This window comes from Myotis myotis, unplaced genomic scaffold (genome assembly GCF_014108235.1).
Source record: "Myotis myotis isolate mMyoMyo1 unplaced genomic scaffold, mMyoMyo1.p scaffold_m19_p_59, whole genome shotgun sequence".
Classification (NCBI taxonomy): domain Eukaryota; kingdom Metazoa; phylum Chordata; class Mammalia; order Chiroptera; family Vespertilionidae; genus Myotis; species Myotis myotis.
Genome location: NW_023416367.1, coordinates 478,192 through 499,394, shown reverse-complemented (window position 1 = coordinate 499,394; position 21,203 = coordinate 478,192). Strand labels below are relative to the sequence as shown.

The window sequence follows — 21,203 nt, the reverse complement described above, 5'->3', positions numbered from 1 at the left end:
CTCCTCCCATGCCCCAAAGCCCCAGCACTCCATTGTTATGGCCCGTTTTGCCCTCTGCTGGTGTAGCGATGTTTACCTCTGTGGCTCTCACTTTGTGCACGTGAGCTACCTGAGTGCCTGGGAGGATGTACCTCACACCTCCCAGGAGTTTCATGGACTCTTGTTACCCCCAGGGTCCACCCAGACCCACAGGTGGCCCAAGCCAGAAGGGGATCCAAGACAAGGAAACAGACCCAGAGAGACGTGCTTTGCCCAGACCCCACGAGTTTCGAGGCAGAGCAGAGCCTCCACGCTGACAGCCAGGGCTTCTCCTGAGCGGCGCTGCCTTTCAGAGAGTACACAGGAAGAGTAGGGCTGACCCCAGCCTGAGCACTGAGGGCAACCTGTTCCTAGTGGGCACCCACCCAGGGGAATGCAAAGGGGCTTCTGATGATGTGGACTGGTGAGCTGTACACACGCACATGCACACGTATGCACACACACACATATGCATAACATGCACACAAAACACTCAAAGACACACACACTCATGCATGCACACATAGACACAACACATTCTCATACACACAACTGTACAGACACACACACACACACACACACACACACACACACACACAGCCAAGGCTGGGACAAGAGTGAGGCACGAAGGAACCGAGGCTGCAAAATGCAGGAGGCTCTTACTCACCAGCTCACGCAAGGGCAGGGCTGGCCTGAGAGCAAGGCCTCCTTACATTTTGTACCCTGGGTGTCTGCTGTCCTCTCCCTAGTCCCCTGGGTGTGACATACTCACACTCACACACACGCAATACTCACCCCTCATTCAGGAACACACGATGAAGAAGCTTTTACAAAAATAGGAATGTGCAGAATGCTGTCCTAGGTCTGTTGGTGAAGAAAACGAAGGCCAGACAAGCCCCTGCCCTCAGGGACCCTGAGAGGCGAGGCTGTGAAGTCACGGAGCAGTCGATGAGTCCAGGTTGAGTCCGCGCTGCTGAGAAGGCTCCCACAGCAGACATGGTAGGGAAAGTGGGGTCCAAGACATCGGGGAATCAGCTCTGGTCAGTGGACCAACTCTGGTCAGTTTAGGCATGAGGTCACTGACCTGTGACCTCCCCGTTCTCTCGACCTTGGGTTTGAAGCCTGAGCAGAGGCACTTTGGCTGGCAGCCACAGCTCCCTACCCCTGCCCCCCACCTCCCACTTGACTTTCAGGACATGAGTGGTCCTGTGGCCCCAGGTGAGACCCTGGGACAGTCATTTGCACAGGTCAGTCATCTGGCCAATGTCCGGTCAGCTAGCAATGCTGGTCTCAGGGTTTCATGGTGGCTCTGCTCAGATGGGGACAGTCTGTCATAAGGTGGGTGGGCAGCAGCAGGACTTGCCTGTTCTAGAGTCCGGCCTCCTGTTCCTCTAAGAACAGCAACACTGAGGGCAGGTGGCGGGGGCTGTCACCGGCCAGCTCCTCTGCTCAGACCCTGAGAATGTTTCCCCAGGATGCTGCCTGCACGGGGTTCCCCGAGCTCTGCTCTGAGCCCCAGACCTGCTGGCACCCTGCGAGTGCGCTCTGTCCCTAAATCCCTCCGGAAGGGCGAGTGTGAGCCTGTCTCAGGCACACATGGGCCATGCGATTGCAGCACCAAAATGAACGGATTATTACACACCATGGTGTCGTCACGATGCTTCAGACACTTGATCAACAAGTGTTTGCATACGTTGTGCGTTAGTCAGCGACTATCAAATAGCTCGTCCTGCAGAGTGGGCACAGGTGCTCGCCGAAGTAACAAAACTGAACAATGGGGGCAGGAAAAAGAACATTTGTGGATAAAACACTTTCGAGCTCACGTATAATTCTGTATCACCAATGGCCACAGCCTCGTATATTCCTTGAAAGAGCAGCACGTGATAGTGTCCGCGTGGTGAGCTGCTGTTCTTGGTGCTCTTTGCAGCACTGAGCGTCACCTGCCAGGTACCCGGCTCCTGCCCAGGGTCAGGCAGCCAGTGCTGCAGTGAGGCTGGCATTGCTGATGTCCATGTGGTGGCCGCAGTACCCAGCGCTGTGAAATGATGAGGCAGCTGAGCATTTCCATCGTGGAGAATTGACACGCCACCATCTAAAGAGGAGTCCTGTCCCTGGGCCCCTCCTCTCACCTGTCCTTTTACCAAAAAAACCCTCCTTTTCAGGTTCATAGCACGTGTGTTGGTCCCTTAGGGAACCCAGTGGCTTTGTAAGGACACACAGGAAGGGTGGGCTGCTGGACTAGGGTCTCCTGTTATACAGTGTCCCTCGCCCATCACACCTCATGCAAGTCGCTCCTCTGTCCCAGTTTCAGCTTTCCTGGTACAAACCTGGAGCATGACACCTCTCTTCAAGATTTCCTTCGGGGATCTTGTCACCATGAAGTCCCCTTTCCAGCCAACTATCTTAGTCAGCTCGGTATGTCACTATAGAACACCACATACTGGGTGGCTTACTCAACAGACATTCGCCTCTCACAGCTCTGGAAGCTGGAAGTCCAAGATCAGGGTACCAGTGTGGTCAGGATCTCTGATTCGAAGAAAGCCACTTCCTCATTGTGTCCTCACTGGGTCTTTCCTCAGTGTGTGTGCTTGGAGAGAGAGCAAGCACTGCTATTTCTTCCTTCTCTTATAAGGGCACTAATCCCATCACGGGGCCCCACCCTCTCTACCGCTTCTAACCCTCATGACCCCACCTAACTCTAATTACCTCCCAAAGGCTCCACCTTCAAACACCATTATGTTGGAGGTTAAGGGCTTTAACATGTGAATCTGGGGGGTGGGGGGGGAGGGACACACCCATTCAGTCCATAGCAACACCCACAGAAATAATGATTTATTTTTATTCTTCTTGGCCCACTATCCAGACACACGTGTATTCCCAGCCCTCTATGTTGTATGGCAACCCCCTCTCCTGCCTGTTTCTCCCTGAGGGGTGCTCAGTGTGCACCTGTGCCTGGACCACCTCGGGCTTCACTGCAGCTCCTAAAGAGGCACCTGGTGTCCCCGCCTCTGCCTCTGAGTCCCAGCACACCTGCACTGCCCCAGGGCTCTGTGCCATCGCTCACGGCACCAGCTCTCAGCCGCCCAGTTCTCAGGACACGTTCTTACCCAGCCAGGCACCCCTGGCCACACAGACCTCGGGTTCTATCTCCAAATCACTTCAGAGGGCATTATTACAGTAATATTTAGTTCAGTATGTAAATATCTACTGAGTCCTTGGGAATGGCAGGCATGGAGTTAGGCGTGCCTTGGCCTTCACGATGACGAGAGAGGGGAGGCTCCAGTGTAGACGGACATGGATGCTGAGTGAGCGGGAGAGGGCGGGCGCTGGGCTGGGGTCGGGGAGGGAGCCTCCTGAGTCAGGGGCAGGTTTCCACCAGGTGACCTGAGGAGGGACCAGCAGGAGCAGGGATGTGGAGACCTGAGGAGTATGCAATTCAGGGACCTGAATCAGCTCAGGTGCAGGGGACAGCAGTGGAAAGACAGGTGTGGTTCAGACAAGCCATGGGCTTTGATGAGAGAGTGTGCAGGTGTTAATTCTGAGCTGCCACGGAGAAGCCTGGGTCACGTGCACGGGGTGCCTGAACTGCTGTCCTTGCCTGGGCTACTGCACACGTGAGGCGTCAATTCCCATGCCCCTTTCAGCTCTCGTGCCAGAGCCACTCACCAATCGCCTCTGTCCGTGGGTCCCGGACTCAGTATTAAGTGGGCCAGCGGGGAACAGTCTGCGGGAGCTGGAGGGTTTGCATTACAAACATGTTCTTGCTTTTTACCTTTTCCAGCCCCGTTCCAGAGACTCAGCCTGGTGACTTTCCAAAACTATCTTGGAGTCCTGCTCACACTTCCTGTCAATCCAATCGTTAACTGGCACTTGAGGGCAAACCCCTGGTGTATAATCCGAGAAGATCCCTTCCTACTTTTTGACTCTATTTCCCACTACTCCTGCATGCAAACTCCTGGTCCAGCCAACTAGTCTTTGTTTCCTAAACACACTGTGCATGCTCCCACCTCCGGCCTTTGCCCATCCAGTGGCAGCCGCCCGGAATACCATCCTCACTCCCACCCTGGCAATGCTCGGCCAAGTACCACCTCCTTCACCAGAGCCCTCTCTGGTACCCTCACCTGCCGTGGCTGTCATCCGACTTCCCTCTGCACCTTCTCTGCCCCTGACTGGGCACTTGGGTCCAGGGACCCACCAGCATGGCTGGCTTACCTTCTCACACGGAGCCCACCTTGGAGGCAGGCGAATAGGAACAGTGGGTCTCACTCTGTCCCCAGCACTTTACACAGGTCCTAAATGCAGTGAGGGCTCCCCAGATGTCTGCGCTGGGAGTTTTCACACAATTCTACAGTGACATGTTTGGTTGTTTCGCCAGTTGCCCTACCTTGTACGTTCAAGTTTTGCTCATGAAATTTTCCCAACATGAGGCACACTGGTTCTTTCACACGATGTTGCTATAATTACTCTTCTGTTTTCTTCCTAAAGTGGCTACTACGGGACTGAGGAAGCAAAGTTCCCTTTTAGGGGAACTTGCTGCCACCGTCGAGGTCCAAGCTGCCCCCTGGAGCCCCTCCTGGTCCTGGGGATGGACATCGTGCTGGCTGGGCTCAGGTGCAGGGGGGTCAGGCCGGGCAGCAGTGACCTCTGAAAGTAGCAAACATTGGCAGGCCTGAGCAGGTCTGACCCCACATGAGACCTTTCTGGGGGACACTGGGCGTCTTGACAAGGTGGCCAGTCAGATTTAGGGCCGAGCATCTGTGAGGACCAGCAGGTTGGGGATAAAACTTCCCAAATAATATCCGGCACAGAGTAGACAGACAGCAGGTGCTCATTACGTATTTGTACAGCCTGGTTTCGCAGGGTGGTCTCTAGACCAGCCTCAGACCCTCCTGGGGCTCTGTTAGCAAACGGGGCCTGGAATCAGCAGCTGCACAAGCTCCCGGCGAGTCTGCTGTGGGCCAGCACCAGAGACCCGCAGACCTAAGCCGGCCCCTCCAGGCTGGGCAGAGATGTTTCCTGTGTGGCGCTCTCAGGCCTCCCTCTGGGGAGAGAGCCTTCTCCCTGCAGGGCGCCCGCCTCTCGGGGATTTCCACGAGTGGGTCAGATGCAGACCCAGCCTCAGGTCTGCTCCAGACTGGCCATTTAGCCGTCAAATTGCCGTCTTCTCATATGAAATGGGGCTTCAAGCGCCAGCCCACGTCATACACAGTGTGAAAGCCAAGGCCCACTCGACATTTGTTGAATTGAGTTAAATTTAGGAATCGCTTAGCTGGCAGCACTTTGACAGGGTCCTGCAGATATCAGGGGAGTTCAGGACCAGCTCTAGACTGGGCTTCCAAAATCTCCCTGGAGCGAGGCGAAGCCTGGTGGCCGGGGAGCCGGGCGGGTGGAGAAGGCCGCGCTGTGATGAGAGGTTGATGCTCTTGTACCTGCAAGGGATGGAGGGGCCCGAGCGGAGGGTCATAGGTTAGAAAGCATTTGTTCGCGGCCTGACTGCCTGAGCTGCCTTAGGCTGAGAAGTCACTAGGAGGGGCAGCCAGACACCCCAGGAGGGGGCCCCAGCGCTTCCCGCGCCTGGCTGTGCCCAGGTCAGAGTTAGATCCTGGTTATCTGCTTATCTGTCCTAGGGCTGCCATACAAAGTACCACACATTGAGGGTGTAAACACAAGAAATGTATTATCTCAGGGTTCCGGAGGCTGGAAGTCTGAGACGGAGGCGAGGCAGGGCTGGTTCCTTCCGGGCCGAGAGGGAGAACCTCTCGCCCTCTCCCGAGGCATCAGGTGGTTTGCTGGCATCGCTGGTGACCCTTGACACATAGTGGCATAACGCCAACCCTCCCTTTACATCCTCTCTCTCTCTCTCTTTCATCCAAATGTCACCTTTTCATAAGGCCACAGTCACATGGGATTAGGGCAGTGATGGCGAACCTTTTGAGCTCGGCGTGTCAGCATTTTGAAAAACCCTAACTTAACTCTGGTGCCGTGTCACATATAGAAATTTTTTGATATTTGCAACCACAGTAAAACAAAGACTTATATTTTTATATTTATTTTATATATTTAAATGCCACTTAACAAAGAAAAATCAACCAAAAAAAAAGAGTTTGTGTGTCACCTCTGACACGCATGTCATAGGCTTGCCATCACTGGATTAGGGCCCACCCCAATAACCTCAGCTTAACCTGATCATCTGCAAGGACCCTATTTTCAAACGAGGTCCCATTCTGATGTCCTGGGGGCTAGGATTTCAACACAGGAGATTTGGGGGACACAGTTCGACCTACAGAAGTCTGAGCATTGCATGTTCTTGGTCTGGCTCCGCCCACCACCCAGCCCTGCGCCAGACTCAGAGAGCGGGGTTGGGTCTGAGTGACACCAGCTACAGAAGCCCCGGTTTGGAACCGACAGAGAGAGGAGAAGCAGACCCCGTTCTCTGGAGCCTTTCCTGCTGCGCCCACCCAAGGGCTCCCACAGAGGAACCCAGGATGCATAAGAGGGGAGCCTCATGGCTGGGTTTATCACCAAAGACATAAAAATGGCAAGCAAACAAGTCGATACATGGGCCAGAAAACTCAGGGCGTGCTGCGGTCTCAAACCCATCCTGCCCAACCCTCCCCCCTACCTTCTTCCTTCACTCTCTGGGCCCCTGCGGAGAGGGTATCAGGGACTCAAAGGGCGCCTGGGACATGGCGTGAACAGGGACTTAGGTCAGAGAGCGTGAGTGCTGCCCTGGCTCTGCCATGATGTGACCTGTGACATTAGAAGGGCCGTCTGCCTCCCTGGCCATGGACGCCCCCAGATGTGCCCACCCTGCTGGTGTGTGTCTGCCTCCGCATTGTGCTAACCAGAGCGGCTCACACGCCGCCCACGGGCCCACTGTGTGCTGCTCGCCCTCGTCTTCTACAGCCACTCCTGTCAGTGTCTGTGGAGAAATTTCCCGAGATCCCCCCATCAGAGCTCTCTGCACCCGCTCTGTGCCAGCCTGAAGGCCATCCTGGTGTTGCAGATGTTAGGACGGGAGGACAGTCACGGTCATGTGCCCCTTTAAGCCAGATGTGGAAACTGACACACAGACAGGGGCGGTCAGCGTGGGCGGAACCCGCCTCCTCGTTCTCAACCCCAGTTTCCTCTCCTGGCACCACAAGCCGAGGCTGTCTGTTCCCCCGCCCCTCCGGTTTCCTCAGGCGTGGCAAGCGGCCGTAGAGAGCATAATCCACTTTGCTGCAGCTCTGGCATTCCGTCGACAGGTGTGGAAAGCACAGATATGCAGTTTTGTCACAGATTTTGCTCAGTATGTCAGGCTTGAAACAGCGGTTCTTCTTCATTTGTCCCTTGTGGTTCCACTCTTAGGACAGCCCACCCCACCCCTGTCCTAGGGCTCTGCACCCCACACGGACACACACATTCACAGACATTCACACGCACACAGATAGGCACACTCACACACAGATACACACAAACACAGGGATAGATACACAAACTCATAGACACACATGAAAATAGATATACACAGACACATACACACACAGACATTCACATGCACAGACACATACTCAGACACACACAGACACGCACAGATACACACAGACACCCAGACACATGCACTTACAGACACACACAGACACACAGATATGCTCAGGCATGCACAAATAGATATACACACACTCATAGACACACACAGGCACACACTGGTAGATAAACAGACACGCACACTCACAGACACACACACACACAGAGACACACAGATACACAGAGACACACACTCACAGACATGTGCACACAGGCACAGACAGAAAGGCACACACTCATGCACGCACACTCATGCACACTGCAGGTACCCCAGGTTGTGGGAACACTGCAGGAGAGGGCGTGTGCGTGGATCAGACACTCAGGTTCTACAACACGTCAGGTTTATTAACATGTATGTTTCTCAAGGACTGTGTCTTCTGCTCAGAGCCGCCTTCCCCGCACAGCCTGGAATATTAGTAGACACAGAGTGTGTGCTCACTGAATTGAAATCTAATGAACTGAAAATTGCTTTAATGTTTCTTTAGGAAACAGTGTTACTATCCATAGGCCCCTGCCCCCAGAGGCAGGGAGTTTGCAGGCTCCTGGCCCCCAGTGCGTTTGCAGCGGGGCTGGCCCAGCTGCCTCGTGCACATCTCCGCTCTCACAAATGCAGGGCCCTGGCTTCTGTGCTGGGAACATGCAGGCCAGAGTGCAGGGTGCAGAGTAGCCCCCACCCCCCCAAAGCCACATCCAGAGGGGACACCTGCCCTCTTCAGGAAGGAGAGGGAGTGTGTCTTCAGGGAAACAGGAGAAATGGTGTCTAATCTTAGTCAGAGGGAGGCAGTGTCCATCTCCTACTGACACAATGCACAGGACCTGAACAAGCTGGCTGGGCCTCCAGAAGCCTTTGCGACAGCCTCCAGTGGGGACCTACTCCAGGGACCCTTGACCTCGGTGACCTCAGGGCTCAGAGCGGCCCATGTGTGTCCCATTGGCCTCAAGCTGCCCAGCCCTGTGTTCACCAGGCATCGCACAAGCAGGGCCTCTCCCCCCGTCGCTTTATTCTAGGGAGCTTATGGGCCTATTGCCATTTGCAGCAGCTCCATCCCCAGAAATCTACTGGGCATGGGGCATCCTGAGAGGGAGGTGACAGGGTTAATCTAAGGGCTGAAGGAGGCAGGAAAGGCCTTGAAACCATGTAGTGAAGCCAACCAGATTAATAGAGGAAGAGAGAGGGGGGTAGACCATTAGGAAGACAAAGAGAAAATCATGCTGGAGCAATAGAAAGGGAAATCTAATATCAACTAGGGAAAAATAAATGGAGATTAGGGCAAACAAATTAGCTTTAATGGGTTCGATGCTAATACAAGAATAACAGCGAGCTGCAAATGCCTTTGAGGGGAAGATGGGATAAGGAACCTGAGCAGTCATGCAGGCAATGAAGACGATGCAGGGAGGGGGACAGGCCAAAGGAGCCCTGGCAGAGAGGAGGGAAATCTCGGAGTGAGAGGGTGGGAGACATGGTGGTGGGGGTGCCCTGTTTGACCAGATAGGACTGGGGCAGGGAAGGGGCTGGGAGGGGATGAGGAGGGGGAGGAGCGGGGTCAGCAGGGATGGAAATAAAAGCAAAGCAACTGGAGGAGACTGAGGGCAGAGGAATAAAACCCAGAGCATAAGCTATGTGTGGGGGCCGTGTGGGGGCCGTGGATGGGCATAAAGAGTGGAGGGACATAAACAGACATGGAATAGGGGGAGAAGTATAACAGAATCAGGTCTCTTCTCTGACTAAAGAAAATCGTAAAAAGGGAAAATTAGGCCCCACAAAATGAAAACCTGGCGGGGATTTTGCAGTGGGTTTTGGAAAGCACTGCGCTTGGTGGTGACAGGAAGCCACATGTGCTCTAGAGGCGCCGGCTGTCCTGGACTAGCCAGAGCCCGGGGAGCCCGCGGGGGTGGCCTGGCCTCAGCCGCAGTCGGCTCTGCCCCTTTGTCGTGAAGCAGCCTTCGGTGGGTTATGGACCATCTCTGCTTCTCATCTCCTCATCTGCAAAGTGGAATAATGTGCTGCCTCTTGAAGGGCTGTTGTGCGAAGTAGAGGGAAAGATGCGTTTATTGTGCTCACTGGGCTCCAGAGTCTACTCCTCCCGCCACCTGGCTACAGGTGTTACTGCTAAGCACTGACTCATGGGGAAGGGGCTGAATACTGACAATCGCCTCTCTCCTTCCTCCTTCCCCTCTTTCCTCTTCTTTTAAGTCCAAGGCTGGTAAAACGCCAACAGAGTTTGGTTATTTCCCAGCTAGAGGCTAATCCAGGGAGTGTCTCTGTGCACCTGTATCTGCCTGCCTCTGCCCCCCACCAGCTCTCTCCTGCTGGGGAAGGACAGTGCTAATCTCCCACCCTCTGGGTGGATCTAAGGAAGAGCAGCCAAGGAGCCAGACTTCTTATCCTATTGTTCCCAGGGCCAGGGGGGTGGGGGAACCTCCAATAGGCCAGGACTGCAGAGTGTGGGTGGGTGTGAGCCAGAGCTGATCCTCCAGCTGTCTCCCGCAGAGGGAGGCCAGACTGCAGCTTAGGCCCGCTCCCTGGAGCTGTCAGTTGGACATTCCCTGAGGGCTCCCGGACTGCGAGAGGGTGCAGGCCAGGCTGAGGGACCCCCTGCCGCCCTGAGTGCATGAATTTTCATGCACCAGGCCTCTAGTTAAAAAAATAAAAGAAAGGACCAGATCAAAAAGCAGACGTAGTTACCTGTAGGTTGTAGCTTCCTGAACTGCTTCGGGTCTGAGTGTGAATCGATCAGCAGGAGATAAGGATGGGGCACTCTGGCAGAGGACAGCACAGACAAGGAACAGGAGGCTTCCCATGCCATGGAAGAAGAGCAGCAAGTCAGCCTCTGGCTAGGGCATCAGATTCAAGTCTCAGACAGGTAGGAAACGAGGTAAGCCAGGGTCCCTCCTTGGGCACAGTCCTCCAGATTCGTAGCCTAGACTTCCCCATGCAGGTGATGGAGCCGTGCCCCACAAGTTTTCTTAAACGTGGGAGTGACATGGTCAGGCTTGGGTTTTAGATGTCCCGCTCCCCAGCTAAGGGTTGCATGTGCAAGGTTGGGCCCAGAGACCAGTGAGTCCAGGTGGCTGGGTAACCCTACTCACCTTTGTCCCACATGTCTTCAATTTCTTTGGTCACCTGGAACATACCCCATGCCTTGCCCTCCCCCGTCATCCTTTCACACTGCACTCTGCCGTGTCCTTCTTAGCCCCTCTCCAGGCAATAGTTGTACATTTCCTTGTGTGTTTCACGATGCCTACCCTGGAAGCTTCATGAGGCAGGATCAGCTCCATGTCCTCGGTTCTAGTAAAGAGCTTGGCACGTGGTAGATGTGCAGTAACCATGTGTTGAGTGGATAAGCGAACGCGTGCTGCTGGGCACGGCTGGACAGCACCGGTTAGGTAACTAGGACGTGAAAGTGCCATGGTTTGCTGAGTACTCCGCATGGGGAAGATGAAGACTAGAGGCAGTTAATTCATGTGGCAGATACTTACTGAACACCTAACATAATTTAATGACGAACAAAGCAGACATGGCCCTGCCCTCATGGAGCTTTCAGTGTGGTGGGAGAAGAGGTACTCATACTATGATCATGCAAATACACATAAAATTACAACGTGAATGACACCACTCAAGAAAGGTAGTGGGCACTCTGAGAACATCTGTTCAGAAGCCTCAGCGGGAAGTGGCTGCTGCCTCCTCTCAGTCCCCTTCGGAGGAGGACAGGCACAGGGACGCCGAGGGCCACATGGCCAGCTGGGGGTGAAGCCAGGTGCAGGTGCTGAAAAAAGTCCTTCCCAGCATCCCAGCCCCTGTGTCCTGGTCCATCCCGGGCTTGTGTGCCCTGGTAGCCCAATACCTCGCAGATACGGGAGTGACCCATGGTGCAGACTCGGGATGGAAGGTAGAACAAGAGGTTGGAACACTGGGTGTGTTCCAGAAAGGCACCACGCCAAGGGGAGCAGCTGGCAGGCCACAGTGGGAGAGCGCAGCCTGCAAGTGAGTGTGCTGGAGAGACCACCACCACCACCAGGCTAAGACTCCAGAGTCAGGTCAGGTTGACACGACCACACCTTTGTGGAAGGGTGTGGGCCCAGCATGATTTAAAGAACACCACCGCCTGGCCGGTGTGGCTCGGTGGTTGAACATCAACCCATGTGCCAAGAGGTTGCCGGTTCATTCCTTGGTCAGGGCCCATGCCCAGGTTGTGGGCTCGATCCCCAGTGGGCAGTGTACAGGAGGCAGCCAATCGATGTTTCTCTCTCATCATTGATATTTCTATCTCTCTCCCTCTCCCTTCCTCTCGGTCTAAAATAAAAACACATTTTTTAAAAATAATAAGAAATAAAGAACATCCCACCTCCCATTACAGTCCTGACAGGTCTCAAATTCTTACCATAAAACTCTTTGGGGGCCAAAGCAGTTAAATCCCAAGGTAGTTAAATGGAAATTGCCACAGAACAAGATATTGCACCATTGTCATTGCAGGACTAGGCAGAGGTGAGAGAAACCAGCAGGTACAAGAGGAAAGTAACTGAACCTGGAACTCAGGGGCCCAGGGTGGAGAATCGACCCAACAACCATCCCAGCACCCCTCACACCTGCGAAGCATTTGTCTATCACGTGTATTTTACTGGAGTATTCGTTGAACTTTTGTGAGAGGTGCTAGGTATGTAAGAGGAGACACATAAAGCCATGACACAGGCGCGGTGCAGTCATTGCCGTGACAGGGACGTGTGCGAAGAACCGCGGGGCCCAGGAAACCATCCCCACGTCCTCAGAGCTTGGGTGTTGGTGACTGTATGCGAATTTGGGGCAATGAGCCTCTCTGGTCCTTCTACCATCCTTAGTCCTCAGAGCCTGTAAGGGGTGAGGAAATTATCAAAGAAAGTCCCAAGGTGTACTTCCTAATCTCCAAATTGGTGGTTACTGAAGTGTCACAGAGATGTAAACTATAGCCTAAAGAATTTAGTCAGTAATATTGTAATAACTATATATGGGGCCAAGTGGGTGCTTAAAATATCGGGGGCCACTGTGTAGGGCACTATGCTGTACACCTGAAACTAATGCAGAATAATATTGAATGTAAATGGTCATTGAAAATTTTTTTAAAAAGATAGAATGATGGAACAGGCTGTCGAATCTCAGAGGGAAGGCAGGGGTGGGTAGGTGGGTGGGTGGGTGGGAAGAGATTAATCAAAGAACTTGCATGCTTATATGCATAACCCATAGACACAGACAATAGTGGAGTGAAGGACTAGGGGAGTAGGGGAGACTAAAAGGGGTCAATGGGAAAAAGGGGGACATCTCTAATACTTTCAATAATAAAGATTAAAAAAAAGAAAGAAAATAAAAAAAGAAGAAAGTCCTAAGACCTGCCCAGATGGTCACTTTTCCAAAGTTTACATTTCTGAACAGCAGGCTTCCCCCAGGGCTTTGCAGACTTGCAAATGCTCTCGCTTATAGAATAAGCCCTCCCTGGCCCCGGAAAGTTAGCACCCAGAACCTGCTGTGTCCGGCCAGGCATCTCGTCTTCCTCCTCCACACCCGCCATTCTGCACCCACGACCCTCCGGACCATGCAAAGGGCCTTTGTTTAGGAAGCTCTAGGCCTCTTCCTGGTGCACACCTTCCTTCCACGGGTCCAATCAGGGGCTCCCACTCGTTTCTGGCTTCCAGCCTCAAAGTCCTCCTGTCCACAGCCACTTGGAAAGGTGGTCAGCACAGTGGGTGTCCGGCCCTCAGTGCAGGAAGGCTGCACCCACCTCTGGGCATCTGGTGTGACTCACTCCCCCACACCGGACACAGGAAGGACAAAAGTCCTCCATTACAGGGACTCAGCTCCAAACCTCAAACCAGAGGGGCCATTTCCAGGCCCTCCTTCCTCCTGTCCCACAGTTGCCACAAGCCTTTCATGTCTTGAGAGCCCAGAGACCTTGTGCGTGGACTTTTTTTCCCATGGAAACCTCTTCGCCTGGTGACCTCCTGGTCATCTCTCCCTACAGCTTCCTTCCCACCACTTATGGGCCCCCTAGCACCTGGACTTACCTCTCTCAAAACACTTCTTCCTGAACAACTGCATCCCCCCCGAAGGTTTCCAGTTCTTCAAGGGCCTGGTTTCTCATCATGTTCAAGGCGGTATCCCCAGGGCTTTGTACCTGACTCATGGTGGGCACTCGGTATATATGTGTTCAGAAGAAAATAAATGAAAACTGTAATAGACAAACAATAGGAAATAGGATTCTAGAATAAGGTGGGGTGGGGTAGGAGGTGCACAAGTAGTTAGTTATTCTCTTATATTGTCTTTACCAGCCATTGCCCAGTGGCTTTCAACACATGGCCCCAGGCCAGCAAGCACGCCCCTCCTGGGAACTTGTTGAAACTCAGGTTTTTTGTTCCATCCCTGATCTGCTGATGCAGAAATTTGGGGCCCTGAGCTCAGAAGCCTGTGTTTTTTGGGTTTTTTTTGTTTGTTTGTTTTTGGTTTCTCTCTCTCTCTCTCTTTTTTTCTTTTCATTTTTTTTTAGGAGCCTGTGTCTTAACAAACCCCTAAAGTGATTCTGATGCACCTCAAGTTTGAGAATCACTGCCCCAGTCTCAGGGCCACACTTGGGCCAGAACATGTACATATTAAAAATCAGAAAAATTTGACATTTAAAATCAAGATTTTCAACTAGCCAAACACTTCCCCACTCTCACTCCCCGCACCCCCACCTTACAGTAGCTGTTACAGGTCAGCAGCAGACACAGTAAGAGGTGCTTTTTAGCTCCATTCGATGGATGAAAACACTATGGTTGAAACAAAACCCAACTTTTTTAAATGATAAAATTAAAGTAGGCAAAGTCAGTGCAGGAATCTGACCCAAAGCTCCGCATAGCAGCACACAGCCACTCAGAAGCCAGTACAATAAAATAAAGCCCCAGAGAATTCAGAATTCAGAGGCTGAACTCACGTTCCCCTTCACAGCCATACTGGCTGATCTAGGGTCGAACCTTCAGGAGGGTCCTGGGGCCCTCGGGTCTCCAAGGTCAGCCCTTCAGGACGACTGAGGACAATCACCCACACAGCTTCGGTGGGAAAACAGGGTAGATTTTTTTTTTTCAGTCCAACTTCCCAATTTGTGCCACCTCAAAATGGCGTTTGGTGTTTTAAATCTTCTGCTTGCCCAGGGACAAACAACCTCACCCATAGGAAGCCTCGCTGCCAGATACAGAGGTCGTGGTGCCAACGCCTAAGCCTGGGGGGTGACCAGGAGCCCAGGTTCTGGGAAATGGGGACAAAGCTGGACCCCCAAGGGCTTGCCTGGGTTTGAGCGGCTGTCTGGCGCCCCCTGGTGTTCAGTGTCTGGACCTCAAAGAGCCGAAAGGCAGCCAGGAGGAAATGAGGGTCAAATAGCTGCAGCCATTCTGCTGGGAAGGACTGTGTCCCATGAGGAGCCAATGGAATGGGCCCAGCAGTGGGCACAGGCCACTCCCCGCCTTCTGGTGGCCCTGATGCCCTGCCGGCTTCTTCCCAGCCCTGGTGGAAAAGCACCCAAGGGACAGGCTGCCGAGAACCGGAAGGTGGGAAGTTGTGCCCAAGCTCACCAGGAAGATGGGCCACTGTGTCCCTCCTGCGGGCATTTGGTCAGCGGGCTTTTCCTCCTGACTTAGTGCCCTGGCCTGAGGCTTTTGATCATCTTCTTCTTGTTCTTTTTTAAAAGATAAGTTGACGGTCGTGCTGAAGACAGCTTGGGCCCCGAGGAGACACAGCAGTTCTGAATGTGCTAAGTCAGTGGGCGGTAACGGGCACGATGTGCCCGGCAGAGGCACTTCCCACCTTGGCCATAACTAGTCCTTAATGGGCTCATGCAGAAGCCTGGCTCTGCCTGCCTGGTCCCCCAACAACTCCCCCCCACCCCCACCCCACTGCTCAGCTCCACCATTACAGCGGGTCAGCACACCCAGCCCCATGAGAAAAGATGCCTCACACCCAGGCCATGGCCTTTCAGCACAGGACTCAGGGCCAATGCCCGGCTTCTGGGGTCGGTTCTGGGCCGTGAAAGGAAGCAGGACACAGCATGGAACCTTACCCTGGGTCGTGTCTTGACTCCCTCTCCTAGAGGCCGAGTCACATGAGTCCTGTGAGCCAAGCCACTAGAACTCCACAAGCCCCAGTGTCCTCATCAGAAGAAGGGAGCTCTCAGCCCTGAAATTAGCCCGACCACCTCTAGGCAGCTGGTCAGTCCAAGGACAAGCCCCTTCTCGCCTCTCAGCTTCGCCTGGCGTCCCATCGCCCGAATGGCTTTCTCCTTCCTCTCTTTGCATCTCCACTCCCAGCTTATCTTCTCCAGGAGCTCTTCTCGGTGCCCTGAGCTTGAGGTTGGTCCCCACCAGCGTCCATACCTTCTGCATGTCCCTGGCCCCAGCAGTGGTCGTGAGGAATGTTGACGGGCCTTGGGCAGTCTTGGCTGCACTTTAATAAACCTCACGAGGCAAGAGCAGAGGCCACATCTGCCTCATTCCCCTGGCATCCCCAGGGCCTGGTACAGTGCCCTCCACATAGTGGGCACGCAGTCCATGTGTGTTTGAATGGGTGGGTAGACTCTGAGTGAACCAGCTGCCGCCTGGCCCTGACCACTGTGTTGGGACTATTTCTTGTCTTCCCAGGCCACGGAGGGCTGAACCAGCTGGGCGGGGCCTTCGTGAACGGCAGACCCCTGCCCGAAGTGGTGCGTCAGCGCATCGTGGACCTGGCCCACCAGGGCGTGAGGCCCTGTGACATCTCCCGCCAGCTTCGAGTCAGCCATGGTTGTGTCAGCAAGATTCTTGGCAGGTAAGCACGAAATTCACCACCCACCACCCTCCAGCAGGGCGGCCTCTGCACCCGCCAGGCTCACAGCCCCTCCCTCCCAGGGACCAGGGCTCCCTGCTCCCCAGCGGCGTGCTCCCACCCTTCTTTCCTTCCTTCTTTATCTGTTTCTCCCGCCTTTGGTGTCTGCCTCCTCCTTTTCTCCTTGGTGTGTCTCATTTTCCAAAGGCTTCTCACTCCTACAGCAGGAGACTCTTCCCCAAAGGGCCTTGCCCGCTGAGACCCAGGGAGATGGAGCTGCTAGGGAAGGGGCACGCCCTCAGAGGTGGCTTCCAAGGTCAAATCCCTGGGCCTCACCCTCTCAGGCAGCCAGACTTGGATGCTGTGAGCTTTATGAGATGACCAGGTGACCCGCCTGGGGAACCTTTAATTTAAAAAATAGTCCAATTCTAGGCCCAGCCCACGCCTGTTAAGGCAGAATGTTAGGGGCAGGGCCCAGGTTTGGCATTATTTCGGGCCCTCACATGATTCTAAAGCCAGACTTGAAATCACTGTCTAGGGCAGCCGTGGGCAAACTACGGCCCGCGGGCCGGATCCGGCCAGTTTGAAATGAATAAAACTAAAAAAAAAAAAAAAAAAAAAAAAAAGACCGTACCCTTTTATGTAATAATGTTTACTTTGAATTTATATTAGTTCACACAAACACTCCATCCATGCTTTTGTTCTGGCCCTCCAGTCCAGTTTAAGAACCCATTGTGGCCCTCGAGTCAAAAAGTTTGCCCACCCCTGGTCTAGGGGTTCAGGAGAAGCCAGGACAGCAAAGCTATGCATCCAGGCTGACTGCCTGGAGGGCCACTCCTTTCCAAGTGCCCGAGGCAGAGGGTGGGGAGCTTCCCATCAGCTGGGAGCTGCCTTCCTTCCTGACCCACAAGTGGACTGGGGCAGCGGATGGGGGGGAGCTCTGGTTTAGAGGCAAAGGACCCGTCACCAAATGGTGGGAAGCTCTGGCCTCCGGGCTGACATTGTCAGGGAAGATTGTGGCCCCTTCAGGGTCAGGAGAGGGGACCCCAGGATGGGCCAAGCACCCCAGAGAGGAGGTGGTCCCTGGATGGTGGCAACAGACAGAGTTTAAAGGGCAGATGTCATTTCATGGCAGAAAAGACCAGAGAGTTTCCAGAACAAGGAGGAGGTGGTATCCTGATGTAGGTCATTGACCTGCCAATGCAGCTGGTTGGGGTGAAGGGAGAGGAAGAGGGGTGCAGGCTCAGCGTAAGGAGGGGGCATGGCCAGACACCCAGGCAAGGCTGGGATTCTAGTGATGGTGAGGAGGGGCTTCTACCTGAACCCTGAAACCTGGTAGAAAACAGTGCCCAAAGTGGGGTGAGGGTGGGGGATGGGATGGGGAGCAAAGATGAACCAGCAGATGGGGGCAGAGGGCTCAGTGACCCAGCTGGCCTCCTGGGGAGGGCGAAACCAGGGTCGCCGGAGAGAAGAGTGAGTCATGCTGCAGCCAGCAGAGCCGGACAAGGACGCACCACTGTGAGCTGTGACTCACAGGGAACCTACTCAAGCCTGCATTCCTGTTCTAGAGAGGAATCTGTAGGCCCCCAGGGTGGCCTGGCAGGTACTCATACCAGCCAGAGGGAAAGGCAAGGGATGAGCCAGGGGTCCAGGAGTCCAGGGGCCCGGGGGTGAGGTGCTCAGCAGAGTGGCCAGGCGGCAGCACAAACCTGCCCATGCAGGGGAAACAGCACTGGAGGGCCAGCGTTTGAGGCCAGCCTTGGGGGCACATGCGACGCTGGGCCCCTTCCCAGAAGCCTCAGAGGGGACAAGGGCCTCTGGTTAAGTTCACGCCCAGAGACTCACCTGCCGACTGGGTAATCTTTGGGTTGTCTATTGGAGTAGGTACTACGAGACTGGCAGCATCCGGCCTGGGGTGATAGGTGGCTCCAAGCCCAAGGTGGCTACCCCCAAGGTGGTAGAGAAGATCGGGGACTACAAGCGACAGAACCCCACCATGTTTGCCTGGGAGATCCGAGATCGGCTCCTGGCTGAGGGCGTCTGTGACAACGACACTGTGCCCAGTGTCAGCTCCATCAACAGGTGAGCGGTGGACGGCAGCCAGGGGTCTCGGGGGTCATGGGAGAGACCTGAGGAAGGCCCTGGCTCACGGAGCAGAGCTGGGAAGAGCCTGGAGTCAGGCAGGAAGTCCCAGGCACAGGGCTGGCATCTCACCTCCTCACCTCCTCGGCCACAGGCATCCCCACTCCCTTCCTGGCTGTACTTCCTGCAGTTTCCTTCCTTACACACCATCATTTTTCATTGAATAAAACAATCTCCTTCTTGAATTGATCCTTTCTTAAGCCACAAGAACCCTAACTTGGCCCTCATTCAGATAATCACTCATTTGTTTAGCCATTCAGTTAGTTATTCACTCACTACCTTAATCTATCATTGGCTCACTCACTCATTGATTCATTCATACAAACATAATTCACTGTTATGTGCTAGGCCCTGGGGGCACAAAGTCCTTGTCCTGGTAGACCAGGGGTCCTCAAACTTTTTTTTTTTTAAATATATTTTATTGATTTTTTACAGAGAGGAAGGGAGAGAGATAGAGAGTTAGAAACATTGATCAGCTGCCTCCTGCACATCTTCTACTGGAGATGTGCCTGCAACCCAGGTACATGCCCTTGACCGGAATCGAACCTGGGACCTTTCAGTCTGCAGGCCGACGCTCTATCCACTGAGCCAAACTGGTTTCGGCATCAAACTTTTTAAACAGGGGGCCAGTTCAATGTCCCTCAGACAGTTGGAGGGCCGGACTATAGTTTAAAAAGAACTATGAACAAATTCCTCTGCACACTGCACATATCTTATTTTGAAGTAAAAAAAACAAAACGGCAACAAATACAATATTTGTATTTGCATGTGGCCCGCGGGCCGTAGTTTGAGGACCCTTGTGGTAGAGCTTATAGTCTAGTGCAGTGGTCGGCAAACTCATTAGTCAACAGAGCCAAATATCAACAGTACAACGATTGAAATTTCTTTTGAGAGCCAAATTTTTTAAACTTAAACTATATAGGTAGGTACATTGTTATTAACTTAATTAGGGTAATCCTAAGGCTTAGGAAGAGCCACACTCAAGGGGCCAAAGAGCCACATGTGGCTTGTGAGCCGCAGTTTGCCGACCAAGGGTCTAGTGGGAAGACACACACTATTCAAGCACCCACAGGAGCAATTGTAAAAGTGCAGCTCTAAAGGGGGTATGTGAGCTGCCGCGGGGGGATGACTTGGTTTAGGAAGGTTGTGAGATGCCTCTGAGTAAGAAGCAATGAATAGAGTTAACTAGCTTAGAAATGGAGTGAGCAGAGCTCTGAGGCAGCACATGCAAAGGCCCTGTGGCTAGCAGGATCTTATACAAGAAGCTGGAAGAAAGCCAGTAGATAGGAGGGGAGCAGGAAGCAGGCTGAGGAGGAGCTGTCAGCAAAGGTTGCCCTTGAGAGGGTAGGGGCCGGGCTACGTGTTCTTGCTTCTGACCCTTGAGCGATGAGGAGCTCTTGGCAGTTTTAAGCAGCAGGTGGACTTGCATTTCAGAAAGTCCGGCCTGCCTGCAATAGGGAGAAGAGACTAGAAAGGTCAAGAGCAGATGGGTGGCCAGGGAACACCAGGAAGGACCAAGTGTGAGGAGTACCGTCGTGGGTTCGATGTGGACAGGTTGTGTGTGAGGTGCTTTTAAGTCACCAAGTGGGATTTCAGAAAGGCAACTGGACCTGGGGCAGCTGCCGGTTATGTTTCCTCCTCTTCTCTCTACCCGTCTTGCTTCCCTTCCTTACAGAATCATCCGGACCAAAGTGCAGCAACCATTCAATCTCCCCATGGACAGCTGCGTGGCCACCAAGTCCCTGAGCCCAGGACACACGCTGAGTGAGTGTGGAGGGCCGCAGGCACACTCCCCTGCACACACGTGCCCATCTGCATACACATGGCTCACACCCCTGTGTGGACTCGGCCCTTCCAGGGGACAAAGTCTTGTGGACTCCCGGGAACCAGCCAGGAGATATTTAGGAAGCACAGCATGAGGCCTGACTCCGTGGTGGGGCAGGGGCGCTCAGGGGTGTCCCTCCCCCATCCTGACCCTGTCCCTCTCATGCTGTAGTCCCCAGCTCGGCCGTGACGCCCCCGGAGTCACCCCAGTCCGACTCTCTGGGCTCCACCTACTCCATCAATGGGCTGCTGGGGATCGCCCAGCCCAGCAGCGACAGCAAGAGGAAGATGGATGACAGTGAGTGTGGGGGGCATGGAGGGCAGGTTGGGATGCAGGAGGGCAGTTTTCTCAGGCTCCGATGGGCCAGAGCCCTTTGGGCCCAGGAATGTGTTGTTTTGGCAACTATTGGCCTGTAGCACGTGGTCTGTCTCTGAGCAGCCATAGCCCTGAGGCCCGGAGGCCTGGGATCTGGGTCCCTCCTGCCTCTGCAGCTCAGTCTGCCCCTCCACTCGGGCCTGGGGATGGGTAGATGGGTCCCCTGAGAGCTTTCTTCCTTTCCGGGGACCCCAGGTGACCAAGACAGCTGCCGGCTGAGCATCGACTCCCAGAGCAGCAGCAGTGGGCCCCGCAAGCACCTCCGCACGGACGCCTTCAGCCAGCACCACCTTGAGCCCCTTGAGTGCCCCTTTGAGCGGCAGCACTACCCCGAGGCCTACGCCTCCCCCGGCCACACCAAAGGCGAGCAGGTGAGATGGGGAATGGAGGGGACGGGGTGGGCTGGGGCCCAGCAGGGTGCGTCTCTGCAGACCCGTGATCTGCCTGCAGTCCTGCCACCAGAGCCGCAGGAAGTTG

At 54.2% G+C, this 21,203-nt stretch overlaps 1 protein-coding gene across 7 annotated transcripts in view; it reads left to right on the top strand.

The window, feature by feature from the left end:
* PAX8 (paired box 8) overlaps positions 1-21,203 on the top strand; it is a 49,639-nt gene that overhangs the window by 10,301 nt on the left and 18,135 nt on the right. For 3 of the 7 annotated variants that reach the window (XM_036311640.1, XM_036311646.1, XM_036311642.1), the window contains exons 3-7: positions 16,222-16,387; positions 18,266-18,466; positions 20,202-20,290; positions 20,523-20,648; positions 20,922-21,097. In XM_036311640.1, coding sequence (XP_036167533.1) covers positions 16,222-16,387; positions 18,266-18,466; positions 20,202-20,290; positions 20,523-20,648; positions 20,922-21,097 — 758 coding nt within the window. The remainder of the gene's footprint in view (positions 1-16,221; positions 16,388-18,265; positions 18,467-20,201; positions 20,291-20,522; positions 20,649-20,921; positions 21,098-21,203) is intronic. The other 4 variants (XM_036311647.1, XM_036311641.1, XM_036311643.1 and 1 more) reach the window with 2 other exon arrangements.